This window comes from Rhinoraja longicauda, chromosome 30, assembly GCF_053455715.1.
Source record: "Rhinoraja longicauda isolate Sanriku21f chromosome 30, sRhiLon1.1, whole genome shotgun sequence".
Lineage (NCBI taxonomy): Eukaryota > Metazoa > Chordata > Chondrichthyes > Rajiformes > Arhynchobatidae > Rhinoraja > Rhinoraja longicauda.
In genome coordinates, this window is record NC_135982.1 from 17,634,206 (window position 1) to 17,652,523 (window position 18,318).

Here is an 18,318-nt window from a genome sequence, read left to right on the forward strand (position 1 = left end):
GGTAAAGCCAGCAAGGATAGTCTGAGGATCACCCATAGAGGTAGATAGCAGTTCAGCACTGCTGTCTGGTTGTGGTAGGATGATTTCAGTTGCCTTTCAGTGTTTTGACCCGATTGGAAGATTGGTTGAGCAACAGGGGGCAGAGAGGAAGGGGAGAAGACCATACAATAACTGGCAGGACATAGCTAGTGGTGGCCTAGAAGATTGGGGGTTGGAACTATTCACGACATCTAACAACTAAAGCATTGGGATTGAACGCCATACTGCCAATAACACAAAGGTAGATCAAAAATATTAAACAAGGTCTAAGGTAGCATTGAATTATCCAGAAATATTAATCCATTAAGTGATTCCATAGCAAATAAAGAGACAAATAAGAGGATATTTTCTTTTCTAAGTGAGAAAAGTTAGAGGTGAGAAGTTAGAAGCTTCTAAGGTGAGAAGTTAGAAGCTTCTCTCCACTTCTTTCAGGTATCAGATTTTTAGCAGTTGCAAATTTAGGTTCTAACAATTCCAGCACCTTTTCATCTCCTGTCTACATCTCCTCTGGCCAGTCCAGCTGCACTATTCAAGTCTTTATCAATCAACGGCAACATTTTATGTCATGGCCTATCGTTTTATTCTCTCCACTTATACTTAATTAGCACTTTAATTTATACCCTTTCCCAGTTCTTAGTCTTCTCGTGTGGGGTGCACGGTGAAGCAGCAGTTAGTGCAGCTGCCCCCCCCCCCCCCCCCAAGGTACTCCCTGTGACCCCCTGGGTTTCCCAAAGACTCTTTCTTTCTTTCTATCATTTTATTTCGTACATGTTAAAAGACATCAATTAAAAAACAAAATAAACCAAAAAAAACAGAAGAGATACAAAGAATTTCATCCATTACTTAACGTCTTTACATGTGCGAAAAGGAGTAGGAAGAAGTGTGAACTTATTTAATCCTACCCCCATTCCCTAATCAATATTTATCAAGTATTATCTATAATAACTAATACCTAAAATACATATATAACTACATATATACTCACTCACCCCTACAATCATATGAATATACCTATTTACACAATAATGTCTATATTAACTACATCTGATATATATACATACATTAGGCCAATCATATATATACATATACCCGACCATTTACATACAAAATATAAATACAAATATAGTCACCCACCCGTATAATAAGTCAGATATTAATACAAAAATACTCATACACCCTTATATGTTCATATAGATATACTTATTTAAATAATGATGTGTTATTATATGGCTCAATGACATGCTGGTGAGTTCAATGGCTGCTGGGAATGACTGCTCAATGCAGGTAAGCAGCAACTGGAACCAAAGGTAAGTTAATGAGCATATGGGAGAGATTGAGCTGCAGGGCGACCGGGAAATATGGAAAGGGGGAATGGAATCGATGGCAATATCCGTCTGGGTCCTGATAAACTGAATGGCCTTCTATTGTGTTGTAGTAGGCAAGACTATGATCCCTCCCACTGATGCACAAAAGACTATGATCCCTCTCACAAAAAAAGACAGGAGGTAGACACAAAGAGCTGGTGTAACTCAGTGGGTAAGGCAACATTTCTGGAGAAAGGGAATAGGTGATGTTTTGGGTCAGAACCCTTCTTCAGACTGAACCCTCCTTCGGTCTGAAGAAGGGTTCTGACCCGAAACGTCACCTATTCCTCTCTTCCAGAGATGTTGCCTGACCCAGCTGTGTTACTCCAGCATGTCAGTGTGAACCAGCATCTGCAGTTCCTTCCTGCACAAGGTTAGAAAACAGCATGATTGGATTGAGGCCATGCACACACTAACCAGCATCTTCTGCCCACTTCAGAATGGACGTCACCTCGTTGCCGAAGGTGGTGTTGCACAGTTTACGCACTGAGGCCGCGCTCACGCCCACGGTGCCTTCGTTCGCCTTAACGCCGCACAGGTAGGCCGTTGCTGTGCCAGCACTGTCAGGTACTTGGGCGTTGGTGTTATAGGTCTGGTCAATGCAAAAGAAAGAGGCACAGCAAGGTCAAACCTTATCTCTCCCTGAAGAACGGCACACACCTCATAAATCAACAACCACCACCAAAGAACATAACATTAAAATTGCCCGTCTCATGAGTCAGCAACAATTATGTAACCAACCCGCCCACAGCCACTGTTACTGGCAGAGAATAAGGTTATTGTCTTCAGGGACATTTATCATCAGTCGTTTCTGCCCTAAAGGAAATAAAAAATCTTTTGCACTTAATGAAGAGAAATGCACGCTGTTTCAATGATTAAGATTATCCTGGCATTGATGCTTAGAAATTCTGGTGGACCCAAACGACCAAGAGCTCAAACAGAGGGGTGACCCCGTTAGTGGTTGGCACTCCAGAGGAAGGATCGGATCCGGGGAAGTAATGTTGGAGTCCAGCATTCAGTAGAGGAGGGAGAATTAGATGTAGAATGGTGCATAGGGTGGAAGATGGAGACACCTACTGTCATGGAAGGGATGGGGAAGTTGGGAGATTGTAGAAGGGGGCGACCTGATGGTGCAGTGGTAGAGTTTTTTTTAGATTTAGAGATACAGCGCAGAAACAGGCCCTTCGGCCCACCGGTTCCGCGCCGCCCAGCGATCCCCGCACACTAACACTATCCTACACCCACTAGGGACAATTTTTACATTTGTCCAGCCAATTAACCTACATACCTGTACATCTTTGGAGTGTGGGAGGAAACCGAAGATCTCGGAGAAAACCCACGCAGGTTACGGGGAGAACGTACAAACTCCGTACAGACGTCGCCCGTAGTCAGGATCGAACCTGAGTCTCCGGCGCTGCATTCGCTGTAAGGCAGCAACTGTACCGCTGCGCCACCGTGCCGCTGCCTTACAGCGCTTGCAGCGCCGGAGACCAAGGTTCAACCCTGACTTCGGGTGCTGTCTGTATGGCGTATTGTACGTTCTCCCCGTAACTCCGTGGGTTTTCTCTGAGATCATCGGTTTCTTCCCACACTCCAAAGACTTACGGGTTTGTAGGTTAATAGCTTGGTATAAGGGTAAATTGCCCCGAGTGTGTGTAGGGTAGTGTTAGTGTGAAGGGATCGCTGGTCGGTGCAGACTTGGGGGGCCGAAGGGCCTTTTTATGCGCTGCATCTCAAAATGAAACTAAAATAAACTTCCAGCATCAATGGCTGGAATGTGGGTGGAGAATGGTAAGCAGCTTAAGCACAGCCCCAGCCTGGTGTGGTGGTCACACCAGTGTCATGAGGATAGTAGAATTCGCAAAATGCCCAGTCAATTTGTCAAATTAATTGTAAAATCTTTATACAACTGGATTTATCAGCTGTTTTAGGAAGGAACTGCAGGTGCTGGTTTAAACCGAAGGTAGACACAAAAAGCTGAGGTAACTCAGCGGGACAGGCAGAAAGGTTTGAAGAAGGGTCTTGACCCGAAACGTCACCCATTCCTTCTATCCAGAGATGCTGCCTGCCCCGCTGAGTTACTCCAACATTTTGTGTCTATCTTGGATTTATCAGCTGATGTTTTCCAATCACCACCTGAGATGAAATTCTTATGTGATGAGTAGCCTTCAAGAATTATACCTAGAAATTAGACAAGGCAGCTATTATTTATCCACGAATTGCGTGTAGAAAGTTGTTGGGCATGTTTAAAATGTTTTTGCCCATTTTCCTGTTGAAGTCCCATCATTGGGAAATTGGAGTCGGACCGTCTAGGAGCAGTTCAACCCGGCATTGTCTCCACATTGTTATTCTTGTCTGTGACGAGATAATCGATGTGTGTGACACTGACTGCCTTCTTTAAAGTGAGAAACTGGAGCAAAGGTCCATGAACTGCTCACAGAGAAAGAAAGAGAACACTGACCTACTAATCTTTCCACCACAGGGAGCTGGGACTACAACTCAATGGCCTCCATGATCACAATGCTCAGCAAGGCTTGTGGCCACTCGTGGCAGGGGGCACCATCATTCCGCTCCAAAGTGAGGGAGGGCCCACTTTCCCACCCCCTTTGTCTCGCTGCAGCCCCGCCCCCTCTCGTGGCTCATTGCACATCTGCAAAGGAGAGAGGTCTATTTGAGCCATCTCACATTCCAGTGCAGCGCACGGGTGACGTGGCAGCTGTCAGCTCAGCGAGAGGCCGACCACGCCGCACTCTGTCGCTTCTAAATGGGAAAGACTCAAGACGACCATTTCTTAAAGCAAGGGTGAGCAAACAAAATTTGTTTTGAGTGAATCCCAATGTGCCCGTCGCGCCACCTCGATGAAAGAAGAACACGGTTCCATTTTTTTAAGCAGTGACTGGTGAGGAAGAGGATGGTGAGCTACCTTTGAAAGAGCTACATGTGGGAACTTGTCCATTTCCAAGAACCCTTCCTCTCCATTCCTGTTTTCCAATTGGCCTTTGAGAATTCGAGCAGCAGTCACTGTGGAGACACCCATGCCTGGAAAAGAACAAAGATGTCATGGCAGAGAAAACATCAGCACGCCTTTCTCTGCATTTTCCCAGATTACCTTCAGGTCTCTAAGTGGTCCTACTGGTCCACCACTGGTCTCCAATCAGCGTAGGACTCATATATTTAGATGCTTGATGTCAGCATAGACTCGGTGAGCCAAGGTTACCTGTCTCCATCCTGTATGACTCTATAAAAGAGTCACTATTAAATCTTTCCCAGTATGTAGGTGAGGGGTAGAATGGGAATAACAGGAGAGTGGATTAAGGGAAAATTATCGGGAATAGGATTGCTCTGTAAACTGGCATTGACTTAATGGGATGAAACCTTCCTTCTGTGTTGTAAGGAAATGTGGAAATGAAAGAAATCCTGGAACAAAAAGCTAGCATTGGTATAGAGACAAAAAGACTACTGGATTGTTAAAAAGCTTCGGAAAAGTCGATCTACCATTCTCAGCTACTAAGGTTCACTCTTAATTGCTCTCTGAGATACCCAACAAAGCCATTAACTTCAAGTGCAATTATAAAGGATAATTACTGAACTAATAAAGTCAAAATGAAAGTTAATTAGCTACAGACATCCATGAATGTACAGGTATGTAGGTTAATTGACTGGGTAATATGTAAAAATTGTCCCTAGTGTGTGTAGGATAGTGTTAATGTGTGGAGATCGCTGGGCGCCGCGGACTCGGTGGGCCGAAGGGCCTGTTTCCGTGCTGTATCTCTAAATCTTTTTTTAAATCTAATATGACGTTATAGTGCTGTCTGTATGGAGTTTGTACGTTCTCCCCGTGACCTGTGTGGGTTTTCACCGGGATCTCCGTTTTCCTCCCACACTCCAAAGGCTTTACAGATTTGTAGGCTAATTGGCTTGGTATAATTGTAAATTGGCCCCAGTGTGTGTAGGATAGTGTTAGTGTTCCCAAAGAAAGAAAATTCCATTCTGTTAAACACACTACTTGGGCATTGCTGGACGAAAGCCCTCAATGTGTCGAGATTTGACTGCGCCAACCAACAAATTCACACTGTTATATCTCACTGTCAGTCGTGGCTGCCAGCAGTGAGCAGAAACCAGACTGTCAGGGCAATCCGTACACTGTTAGAGTCAACAGGGACAACTCAACAGACCTCGGTAATCCTCCAATATGCAGCACAGAATGTCACGGGAGATCCTTCTTCCCTGTGGCTATCAAACTGTGCAACTCCCCCCCCCCCCCCTTCTGTCGTGGGGTGAACTGACTCCCCTCCCCCCCACAAACCCCCTCCCCTCCCCAAATCTTTGTGCATCTCCAATCCTTTCCACTCGTCACTTTAATTTCACGTATCTTGTGTTTTATGACTGTTGGCAGATCAATTACCCATCTTGGGATAAATAAAGTTCTATCGTACCAAATCGTATCGTATCGTAATATCCGAAACCTACCATCCCCCAGGAAGAGAATGATATTTTTGGCACGGCCAATGTTGAGTTTTTGCAAGTCGAGGGCCTGTTTCAATGTATCCTGGGCTTGGTCCCTCCAATACGCTGGGTTCATTTCATGCTCTGCAACGGGCAAAATAAGATAATTAGATTGAAAAACGTGACAGACTTGAGAAATGGTTGATGCATCATTTCCGATACAAACTTTGTATTTAAACTGTTCTGTGCCCGTATTTGATACAGGTCAAAATAAAGAGTGGGTTTTATCTGATACTGTTAGTTATGTGCTTTTTCTTGGTAACTTTTGTCCCGGTGGTGTAATAGGGAGTCTATCCATCTCATAGCTCCAGCGACCTGGGTTGATTCTAACCTCCAATGCTGTGTGGAGATTAGATGTCCTCCCTGTGAATATCTGGGTCTCCCCCCTGTTCTCTCATATCCTCTCACATCGAAAGTTAGATTAATTGACCACTATAGATAACAGGGCGGCGCGATGGCACAGCGGTAGAGTTGCTGCCTTTCAGTGCTTGCAGCTCCAGAGACTCGTGTTCGATCCTGACTACTGGTACGGAGTTTGTACGGAGTTTGTACGTTCTCCCCGTGACCGCGCGGGTTTTCTCCGAGATCTTCGGTTTCCTCCCACACTCCAAAGACGTACAGGTTTGTAGGTTAATTGGCTTGGTGTATGTGTAAAATTGTCCCTCGTGTGTGTAGGACAGTGGTAATGTGCAGGGATCGCTGGTCGGTGCGGACTCGGTGGGCCGAAGGGCCTGTTTCCACCCTTTACCCTTAGCATAGGTCGGAGATGGAAGAACCGGGGAATGTTAACGGGCAGGTGTGAGAGAAAGATCACAGGGAAAACATTGCTCTGTGTGCAGGCAAAGAGTCAATGGGCCGAATGGCCTCCTTCTGTGTCGTAAAGAAACATGAACCATATTTATCCTTATTTCCGAGAATGAAGCTACAGATACGTGGATAGGAAAGGTTTTACATGGGTGAGATTTTACATGGATAGGAAAGGTTAAGAAGAATATGATCAAATGCATGTAGTTGGGACTAGCGTAAATGGGGATTTTGGCTGGAGGAGTTGGGCTGAAGGGCCTGCTACTGTGCTGCATGATTCTATGACTCTAGTGCAGTACTATATTCAAGGTAGTCATGAATTTCATTGGCAAACGAGGTCAGGTATGGGCCTGGGAAACTTTGCAATGAGAGCTATGTTTCTATGTTTCTATGAGTTCCCTGAGTGCCAACAGCTCAGAATCCCAGCATTTAATTCCATGGCAAAATAATGAGATGGGGATCCGAGCCGATGTTGAGGCAACTCTTGGACACACGGGTGCCTAACATGTGGGAATCCCTCTGTCCACATTCGCAACAAACTTTATACATCCGGGCTTGCAGACCTGATCTTTCTGTTAACCATTGGCAGAGGTAACGCGAGCCGTATTTACCACTTTATTTCTGTGCAAAGAAAAGCATAAGCAGTAGGGGGAAAGGAACACAGCCGTTTCCATCCAGATTTCTTTGACCAAAAGACTGTAAGCCTTTCAACAGGAAATGAATCAATCATCCTTCATTTAGATCTGGAGGTGGATTGTCCATCTGCTGTAGGTAGAAATCAAGTCATTCGAGGCATTACAGACAGGAATAGACATGCGAGAATCTTAGCAAACAGAACATCCTTGCTCAGCTCGATTTATTCACAAAATGCTGGAGTAACTCAGCAGGTCAGGCAGCATCTCGGGAGAGAAGGAATGGGTGACGTTTCGGGTCGAGACCCTTCTTCAGACAGGGAAATAAGGGTCTGAAGAAGGGTCTCGACCCGAAACGTCACCCATTCCTTCTCTCCCGAGATGCTGCCTGACCTGCTGAGTTACTCCAGCATTTTGTGAATAAATCGATTTGTACCAGCATCTGCAGTTATTTTCTTATATCCTTGCTCAGCTGCTGTGATTGCATATTTTCAAACCACAGTTGACCCAGGATGAGGGGTCCCTGCATCTGGTACAATTATTACTCGTGGTAATAATGTGCTGCCGTCTGGAGAGAATGTATTTCAGGGTTGCAAGAAGCCCGTGCCAGTTCTAAGCAGAGGAAGCAGTTAATTCTTGCCGAGGGCTCAAGTCAGGAAAGAAAGTCCGAGAGTCGGAATAATTTCCTCCCGGAAGCTGGCAATCCATTGCAGCAGTTTGCGGAGCGCTGCAGTGGCGCATCAACCTGTCTCTGCTCAAGAGAACACATAGACCCACGCCCAACACATTCAGACAAATGACGCCACGAATGGAACATTAAATGAGATATGACAGGCCTCTCAGCTCCGCCTAACCTGGTGGTGGGGGGCGTGTCTGATGATAGATGCGTCTTTTCTTGACTACGACGGGTGTACTGCTTCCTGAAGTCAAAGAGAGGGGAATGTGAAACTTTTCATTGAAAGGTATCACCTTTCCACAAAAGCAAAAAAATATGCGGAGGTTATTAAAATGCACCCAAAAGGCTTGGGAGTTGCAACGTAGCTAATGGCAACAAAGTGGGGGATCAAGATTACTTGAAGTGAAAGGAAGTGCAGGCCTGAATTTTTAAAAAAATGTATATATATATATATATATAAAGGAGAGACTGGCAGTGTGGGGAGTGGAGGAGGGAGGTCTTCTATCAACCTGTCACACTACGAGAGTTCACAAGGAGATGGAGATAATTCCAACACCATCTTCCAGGTGGTGTAGCTGCCATTACTGAATCCGTACAGCTTTCGCCACTTTTGCAATTCATGAAATTCAGGGGAGTTCAACGAGGGAGTGTAACCCCCGTATCTGTCAGGTTAAAAATGAAAAATTTGAAAATAAACCCCTCTGGTTGCTGTTTCTCCTCTGTTCCTTTGCTGTCGGATTCAATTCATTAACCAGGGCCAAACTCCTGAGGAAATCATCCTGGAGTTTACCAATACAACTTTTATAGGTGTAACTGGCAGAAGATTCCAACAAGGGGACATAGCTTCAGAATTGAGGGACAAAAATTTAGGGGTAACATGAGGGGTAACTTCTTTACTCAGAGGGTGGTGGCTGTATGGAATGGGCTTCCGGTGGAAGTGGTGGAGGCTGGCTCGATTTTATTATTTAAGAGTAAATTGGATAGGTATATGGATAGGAGGGGATTAGCGGGTTATGGTCTGAGTGTAGGTAGATGAGACTAGGTCAGGGGAAATGGTCGGCGTGGACTGGTAGGGCCAGACAGGCCTGTTTCCATGCTGTAGTTGTTATATGTTATATGTTATATGTTGTTATATGTTATATGAGGGACACCGCAGACTGTTCGTGCCATACCATTTAGAATGATGTATGGACATGTAATTTTCCATATATATATATATATATGTACAGTGACATGGATGTGTCAGGTTTGGAAGGACATGGGCCAAACGGGGGCAGGTGGGACTAGTGTAGCTGGGACATGTTGGCCACTGTGGGCAAGTTGGGCCTGTTTCCACGCTGTATCACTCTACGATTCTCTGACTCTATGTATCACACCATACTTCAGTTTCAATGTTATTGGCCTGAACACTTGACTCCAAATGCAAGATTTAAGAGACCAAGTCTCAAATCTGCCTGTTGGTCTTGTTAGGGGATGGTGAAGGCAAGCCAGGGAATTCTTGATGGAGAAAGAGTTCCGCAGTGAGGAATTCCCTCTTAATTCACCTGCGGGAAGGAAGAGGGAAAGAGGAAACGTGGCATCGAGGTTTCCATTTGAATAAACCCTGCATGGCTGCAAAAAAGTGATGCCGGGGGGAAGAGGCAGGTTCGGGGAGAATGGTGGGTCTGGGTGGTGGTGGTGGTGGTCACAATCACCCTTCAGGCTGGTCTGGGCATTGCCACCTGTCGGTGAGCTGCAGAGGCAATGATGAACAAGTGAAACAGCACAAGACAAATGAAACACATGAAGTAACAAGATGAATACACATGGGAACAGACGGATGATCAAGAGTCACACCGAACGAACATTATCACATTTCAATTAGATTCAAAGAGGAAGACCTTAGTCTTGCAAGCTCTCTGTGGCCACCTTGCACAAAGTCATCTCCTCCTGCCAGCACCATCCTTTCCAAGTCCTTCTAACTCCCTCGAGCTGCTCTTCCACTTCCATCCCTTCACAGTGGCAGCTATTCATTCTCTTGCACCACCTCCCAGCCAATGTATTGTAATGTGGACTGAAGAAGGGTCCCGACCCAAAATGTCGCCTATCCCATTTGCTCCGGAGATGCTGCCTGACCCGTTAAGTTACTCCAGCATTTTGTGTCCATCTTTGGTGTAAACCAGCATCCGCACTTCCCTTTCACTACTGTAGTGCGGTATATATCCCTTTCACAAGTGGCTGCAAGGATTGCATCTGCTGGGCCACACGCTGAGAGCTGCGAGAATTTGCAGTACATCATCAATAAGTCCAATGAGTCCGAAGATGCCAACTTCAGCACTGTGTTACAGAGGGAAACCCAAACATTTTTTTTTTGGCGTCCATGAGATGGAAAGTGGCGCGTATAATCGCAGATGCCAATTTTATTTCAAAGTCAATGGAATTCACGGTTGAATTATTAAGTGATACCATTCGAGAGACACGAACCACCACTCCCAGACCATAATTACTGAATGTTTCTTCTTTGTTTTCTTCCTGTTGCTAAAAACAAATCTGGCAATTGAACGCTGTGAGCCAACCATTACTTGGCATTGCACTGGGACTTTTCTCTAGGAACGAGACCAGTCGTGGTGAAATGGAAGAGCTGGTGAGAGCAGCACCGAGACAAGAGGGCTGAGGAAGGATTAGATCCTCACGTGCTTCATTCTGGACGAGGTAGAACCAACAGAGCGTACTTCATTAGCTAGCAATTTAAAACATGTTAACTTTACAACACATCCACGAAATTAGAGGAGATTGCCTGTGGAGTAAAAAATTTATGAAAACGATTTTGATGAGATGTTTATACCTGGCAGGACTGCGCAGATGAGGTTCAGATTGGCAAGCAGTAGCAATTGAACCTTCATTGTATTTTCAGAAAATTAAATCTGTTTCCAATGATCCAACTCGCAGGGAGCTTTGCACCAAATCCTCAGGTGTTCCCTAAATAATAATAATAAAAAAACAATATTTATTGAGTTTTATGTCATTCAAAAGAAGCCAAGAGTCGAGAGTGTTTCATTGTCATTTGTTTCGACAACAGAACAATAAAATTATTTCTTGCAGCAATGTTTAAGAAATGTATGGATAGGACAGGTTTTGAGGGATGTGGGCCACATGCGGGCAGGTGGGACTCGTGTAGATAGGACATGTTGGCCGGTGTGATCAATTGGGCCAAAGGGCCTGTTTCCACGCTGTAAGACTCTATGACTCCATGACTTAACAGGCCCATAGACACAATACACACAGGTAACATGTAGTAATTTTTCTTAAAATTATTTAAATTTCTATAAATTAATAACCGCAATACGTCCAAAACCTGAAGTCATTAGTGCAAATTGAGTCCATAGACGTTGATAGTTGTGAAGTTTGTGTTGTGTAGTGTTCAAGACACTGGTGGTTGGTGGGAAGAACCAGCATCTATTACTCTGGGTAAAAGACTGTGTATTCACCCTTCATTAATTTAATATTAGGGGAGAAGGCCGTAAAAGAGGTAGGGATAGGACAAAGGCCGGCAAGTGATAGGTGAGTATAGGTGAAGTGGGGTTTGATTAGCAGATGGGTGGAGTAAAAAGGGTGTCAGTTAAGGAGAGAAGCGGATGTCAGATAAACTGATCACCTGAAATATTTAATCCATTTCTCTGTCCACAATGGTCTGTTCAGCTATTTTCTAGTTTTTATTTCAGACAACTGCTGACGGACTCTGCTGATAGCTGACACCTCCTACGTTCAGTCCCTCTAGAGCGCTGAACCATATTATCATCCTCGATTAAGTCCTCGGGCTGCTGGAGTGCACCTGACATCAGCAATCTGCCTACTCACAGAGTTTTAACCATTATATTAATTCCCACAGGACCCAATCCTAAAGAAACAAACAATCGGTCTCGTAAACTAATGCACAGTTGCCTAAATCTACATATAACAATTGCCATAACCTTGACAATGAAAGCAGCCATTTCACAGCATGCGAATAGATAGTTATGCAGTGTTTAATTTTGGGGGATTTTACACCATTCTGGACATACCAGCAAGCCAAAGTGTAAAGAATGAGTACTCTGCAGGACAACGTTATCCCCTTATCTTGTATCTCTATGCTGTAATCATGTGTTGTCTTTCTGCTGACTGGTCAGCTTGCAACAAAAGCTTTTCACCGATGTATAAAGGTATTCATTGTACCTCGGTACACCTAACACTAAACTAAACTAAACTAAACTAAACTAAACTAAACTAAACTGTCCCATAGTAAAAAAAAAGAAGAGCTCAGTGTGTTGCACTTCATCCAAACCCCAGCTTCAAGCTGGAAAATAATTATCCAAACAAACTCTCATTCTTTTTGATTAAACCGAAGAAAATAACATTCAAGGCCATTTGATATTCCTCAAACTGGAGTACACACTGGAATCAAATTAATACCTCCCATGCATCAAGTAGTTGCTGATTGAAAATCCAACTGGAAGCAGTTAATTTGGGCTGGTACCAATGTTATTTTATTAGGTTATTGCTTTGAACACATGCTGGACAAAAACCAAACAGAACAGTTCCAGCAATTATCGGATTTACACAATGACTCAGAAACATTGCAGAGTGCATCATCTCAGCTGAATTGAATGATGCCCTGAATACAAACAGGGGCTATTGGATTATGGTTCGGCACGGTGGCACAGCGGTAGAGCAGCTGCTGCCTTACAGCGGCAGAGACTTGGATTCGATCCTGACTATGGGTGCTGTCTGTACGGAGTTTGTACGTTCTCCCAGTGACGCGCTTGGGTTTTCTTCAGGATCTCCAGTTTCCTCCCACACGCCAAAGACGTAAAGGTTTGTAGGTTAATTGGCTTGGTAAAATTGTGAATTGTCCCTAGTGTGAGTTGGATGGTGTTGTGTGCAGGGATCGCTGGTCGGAGCGGACTCAATGGGCCGAAGGGCCTGTTTCCGTGCTGCATCTCTTAACTGAACTAAACGGTAAGTTGGCCCAGGAGTTTAGGATGTTTCTTGGTCTGTGCGTGCATTTAGTTTACTATGGCTCTGATAAATGGTTTGTAGTGAGAAAGTGCTTGGAACGTAGGAGAGGGTTTGAGGGTCCAACTGTGTGCATGACATTGAGCGTTTTGTGAAGCGGTGCCACCTTTTCTCAGGTCTTCCAAGTCAGATATTGACGCAGTCATGTGAAGTTATGCCCAAACCCATGACTTGCGATCTTATTCGCCTTCCGTGTGGTGACTGCAAGTCTGAGTGAGGCCTTTGTGCTCTATCTAACGCTGAGCTGAGCTCCAAACCCTTCCACCCATCCAAAAGAAAGACCCCTTGCTTTCCCATAAGCTCAGGGTTAGGTGGGACACGTAGGGTTTCACACAGCCTTGCAGTTACCACACAAGAGGTTTGGGTCCAAGAATAAGATTGCAATCACCGGCTTGGCCATAACTTCACATGATTCTGTGCATCAACGTCTGATTTTGGGAACTTGAGAAAGGGTGACATATGAATAGATCAATTCTCAAACTGTCTCCTACTCTATTTCAACCCTCACTGCAGTGCATACATAAATATACATATATGTGTGTACATGTATATATACACACACTGAACTTTTTTTTCTCATTTATTACTGTATGTTGTATACAGTGCACTATGTTTACCTATTCTGTTGTGCTGCTGCAGGTAAGAATTTCATTGTTCTATCCGGGACATGTGACAATAAAACACTCTTGACTCCCAAGCACCCTAAACTTGTGCGTAGGGGAGGGGGTAGGGCCGAAGATGCCCTGGTCGGGTTGCTTCTAGGCCTGGCCAAGTTGTCACGGTGAGTTATGGCGCCAGGCGGAAGAGGGCTCTGCCCGAGACTTTTCCGGGGTTACGTCCGCACCCGGGTGGTTTTAGAGAAGGACTAAGCACTGTCGAAGGGGTCCATGGAGGATTTCCGAGACCGTTGGGTGTGGAGTGTATCCTCAATAAGGATTGTAACATAGTTGTTTGAAAATTTAGTGTCTAGATAATCTAGTGACTTTGTACTAAGGTGGTGGGTGTGTTAGCACGGTTTTGTTTTGTATCGTAGTTAAATAAATTATTTTTGATACCAATGAAAAAACACCCTAAACTCTTGGGGCAGATGATGTTGCAACAGCCTCCGCTCATTTTCAATTGGAGTTACTCAGATACCAACAATGAGAATGGCCATTGATGAACAGTCTAACATTCCCATCAATTACATTTAAATGGAGGAATAAACATGGGTCAAGTTAACCGGAGAAATGTCCGATTGGGCAATGTGTAAATAAATTAGGATCCAAATCCATTGAAGCGATCACAATGTTGCTAATTCGGCTAAACTGTGCATGAGCAGGTGGTGAATTATTCACAAATTAGCTGCCGGAACTGGCTCCTGTTGCAAACAGTTCCAAAATAGACAGATTTTCAGACCTTGTCTGAATACCACCTCCGTGTGTTGGAAGAGCAGAGCCATAATCGGCATCATATGCACCTCAATTGGTAAATATTCAGTCCTCTCCATTAACTTTCATTCCCTCTACTACTTTTACATAATGGCTGGAGGTCGTTCCATCAGCTGGATGTATTACGCCAATGCTTCTTGAATGGCATCTCTCAAGTCCTCCAACTCCATTGACGACAATAGTGTGGACCGGGACAATGGCACCCGATGTTCCTTCATCATTATGTTCATAGGTTATAGGAGCTGAATTAGGCCATTCGGCCCATCAAGTCTACACCGCCATTCAATCATGGCTGATCTATCTTTCCCTCTCAACACCATTCTCCTGCCTTCCCTTATTAATCAAGAATCTATCAATCTCCGCCTTAAACATATCTATTGACTTGGCCTCCGAGACAGCCGTCTGAGGCAATGAATTCCACACATTCACCACCCTCTGACCAAACAAATTCCTCCTCATCTCCTCTTTACGGGTACATCATCACTGGTCATGTGGATGTAGCCCAGTCCATCTCACAGAGTAGACTCCCCACCTTTGAGACCATGCTGCCTTGGGAAAGCGGCCAATATATTGATAGATCTTTCCCACCCCACTTGTCCCTTCTCCTCACCCCCCCCCCCCCCCCCCCCCCCGGTCGGGCAAAAGGTACAGAGGCTTGGAAGTGTGCACCACTAGACTCAGAAGCAGCTTCGTCCCCTCTGTTCTCAGGCTTCTGAACAAAATAAATGCTCTCTTTCTGCTTAGTTTATGATTAGTTGCCAGAGCAGTAACACTTTATATCAGCAGTTCTCACTTCAGTCACTTTACAGCTGTTGGTCATGGCTGTGACATTGCCCTCAGTGACTGGGGACAAGGGTGATGAACCCTGTCACTATCTGGATAAATCGGCTGGTGCAACCCAACTGCTTGATCTCTCCAGCCATACCAACTACGCCCACTTCCAATGCTGGCTCGCACCATTGGAAGGGACTTGGCACCAAGGGGGTTGGCAATGTTCAATGTGAACCTATCAGTTCTCCGAACTCACAGCTGATGGCACCGATTCCACTCGTGAGAAAAACACAGCATTAGTTGACATCAAACTTTCAAACTACATCCATTTACGATTACTTACTACACCGGGCTGCAGGGAGGCGCAGCGGTAGAGTTGCTGCCTTACTTTGCCAGAGACCCGGGTTCCATCCTGACTACGGGTGCTGTCTGTACGGAGTTTGTACGTTCTCCCCGTGACTTGCTTGGGTTTTCTCCGGGTGCTCCAGTTTCCTCCCACACTCCAAAGACGGACTGGTTTGTAGGCTAATTGGCTTGGTTAAATAGTAAATTGTCCCTGGTGTGTTGGATAGTGCGGTGACCATGGTCAGCACGGACTCAGTGGGCCGAAGGGCCTGTTTCCATGCTGGTTCTCTAAAATAAACCTAAACTAAATAGTCTTCACTTTTGAACAACCTGTCGTTCGGGAGAGCAAACGTTACAAACTGCACATACAATTAGGTCATTAATGCCTTCATTAATTAATTAACTATTTAGAAATTAAGGCATTTTGCAGTTGTAGATGACCCTCAGTCAAAGGATTCACTGTGCGACCACCTGAATCCCAGGTAATCCTGCCTGCCAGATCAACTTCTTTATTCTCCAAATGACCGTATTACTTTGACTGTATGTCAAGTCAAGTCAAGTCAATTTTATTTGTATAGCACATTTAAAAACAACCCACGTTGACCAAAGTGCTGTACATTTGATTAGGTTCCAATAGAAAAAAAATGAAAACATACAGTAGCACGCAAACAGTTCACAGCGCCTCCTCAATGAGCCTCAAACGCTAGGGAGTAGAAATATGTTTTGAGCCTGGACTTAAAGGAGTCGATGGAGGGGGCAGTTCTGATCGGGAGAGGGATGCTGTTCCACAGTCTAGGAGCTGCAACCGCAAAAGCGCGGTCACCCCTGAGTTTAAGCCTAGACCGCGGGATAGTGAATAGCCCCAAGTCGGCCGATCTGAGGGACCTGGAGTTAGAGAGGGGGGTTAGAAGATTTTTGATGTAGGGGGGGGGGAGTGTCCATTGTATGTGTTGGCAATAGTGATGATGTCATCCCGTTTCAGAAGACATTTGATTGCACCCAAGTTGTCCTCTTGTGAATATTGGGCACTATTCACTTTCCTTTGTGTACAGTCTGTTCATCAGTCTGTTTAATTTAGTTTAGTTTAGAGATACAGTGCGGAAACGTGCCTTCAGCCCACTGAGTCCACGCCGAGCAGCACACGAGTTCCATCTTACGCAGTGGGGCACAATTTACACAGGCCAATGAACCGACAAACCTGAACGTCTTTGGGATGTGGGAGGAAACCGCAGCACCCGGAGGAAACCCTCGCGGTAAACATGGAGAACGTGCAAACTGCACTCAGACAGCACTCGAGGTCAGAATTGAGCGCAGACCTCTGGAGCTGTGACACAGCCGCTGTGCTGCTGTGCCGCTGTGTCGCCGAATATACCGGCTGTGTGTCTTACTGGAAATCTTCTGCTAACTCTGGAAATCCGACCAATAAGTATGCAGTTCACCCATTTGTTCAGAAAAGCAGCCCAGAGCATTTAAACGCCCTACCCCCTCCCTCCAACACGCTTAAATAGACAATAGGCAATAGACGCAGGAGTAGGCCATTCGGCCCTTCGAGCCAGCACCGCCATTCAATGTGATCATGGCTGATCATTCTCAATCAGTACCCCGTTCCTGCCTTCTCCCCATACCCCCTGACTCCGCTATCCTTAAGTAGCTTGCCCATACTGATTCCAGAAGAAACCAATAAAAATTGCACAGACTGCTAGCTGCCTGGTAATATCAGGCCAGTGGAAGCACGAGAGTGTAGATTGAGGGGAGACAAAATGCTCATCCTTCTCTGCAGGGCTTAGAACTGCACCACTGCTTCTCCAGGCCCGCCAAAAAACAGTCTCATTATCGCAGCAAGACTTGATTGCCTCTCCCTTGATGGGAAAGCTTTGCTGCTCAGGCCACGGTTAAAATTGCCTGATAACATCAACGCAACATATCACGTAAATTAAAACAGCAGGCATTAAACTTTCCACCACAGGAATGAAGCACACACTCAACTGGTCCGAGAGGTCAGAGTGACATTCAACCATTTCCATGGCAACACTTAAAAGGCACAATTATGCAGTAGAGCAACTTGGCCAGCTGTTGAATTATTACAGTTGCTAACCAATCCATCTTTCATTTCTTTTGATGGCCTGACGAGTTTAGCCACCCAGAGCCGCAAACTCCCTCAAGTTTGTCAGTCTGACCCAGGCCACACAAAAGTGTGAATAGACTCGTTCACATAAGGGGGTTTCAGCACCAAATCACAGCATAAACTGAGGCCATTCATTTCAAATGGGCTCCTAAGAATTGTAGGCAGTGACACCTGTGCTCGAATTTGAAGTGTTGCCACAGGTGGCATTGTTTGAGCTGCTGAACAGGTCCCATCCAACGTTTAGTGAGAATAGCACAAGCAGCTGGCTGCAAACAAACATCAATATAACTGCAGCATGATATGAAGGCATTAGCGAAAGTCAAGCAAACACTTAAGTGCTTGGGCTTAAGAGGGATTTAAGAAAGAAAGGAAAAGCTAGCATTTACACCGTCAAAACCTTAGGCTGTTAACAAGTATTTAAAGTCCAATGAAGTTCTTTTGAAGTGTAGTCAATTTTGAACTGTAGGAAATGGGGCCTCAATTTATCCAAGGTATGTTCCGACAAAGAATTATGTGATTCAGGACAGGTAATCTACTTTGGTGCTGTATCTCAAAAAATATATATTGACACGGAGAGCAGAGAAGAACAACTTTA

At 45.0% G+C, this 18,318-nt stretch overlaps 1 protein-coding gene across 2 annotated transcripts in view; it reads right to left on the bottom strand.

Moving 5' to 3' along the window:
- The window catches only part of LOC144607929 (alkaline phosphatase-like), a 68,448-nt gene that overhangs the window by 25,605 nt on the left and 24,525 nt on the right, over positions 1-18,318 (bottom strand). For both annotated transcript variants that reach the window (XM_078425071.1, XM_078425072.1), the window contains exons 3-6: positions 10,846-10,979; positions 5,874-5,993; positions 4,327-4,442; positions 1,821-1,995 (exon numbers count right to left, since the gene is read on the bottom strand). In XM_078425071.1, the coding sequence (XP_078281197.1) occupies positions 1,821-1,995; positions 4,327-4,442; positions 5,874-5,993; positions 10,846-10,903 (469 nt within the window). In that variant the 5' untranslated portion in view covers positions 10,904-10,979. The remainder of the gene's footprint in view (positions 1-1,820; positions 1,996-4,326; positions 4,443-5,873; positions 5,994-10,845; positions 10,980-18,318) is intronic.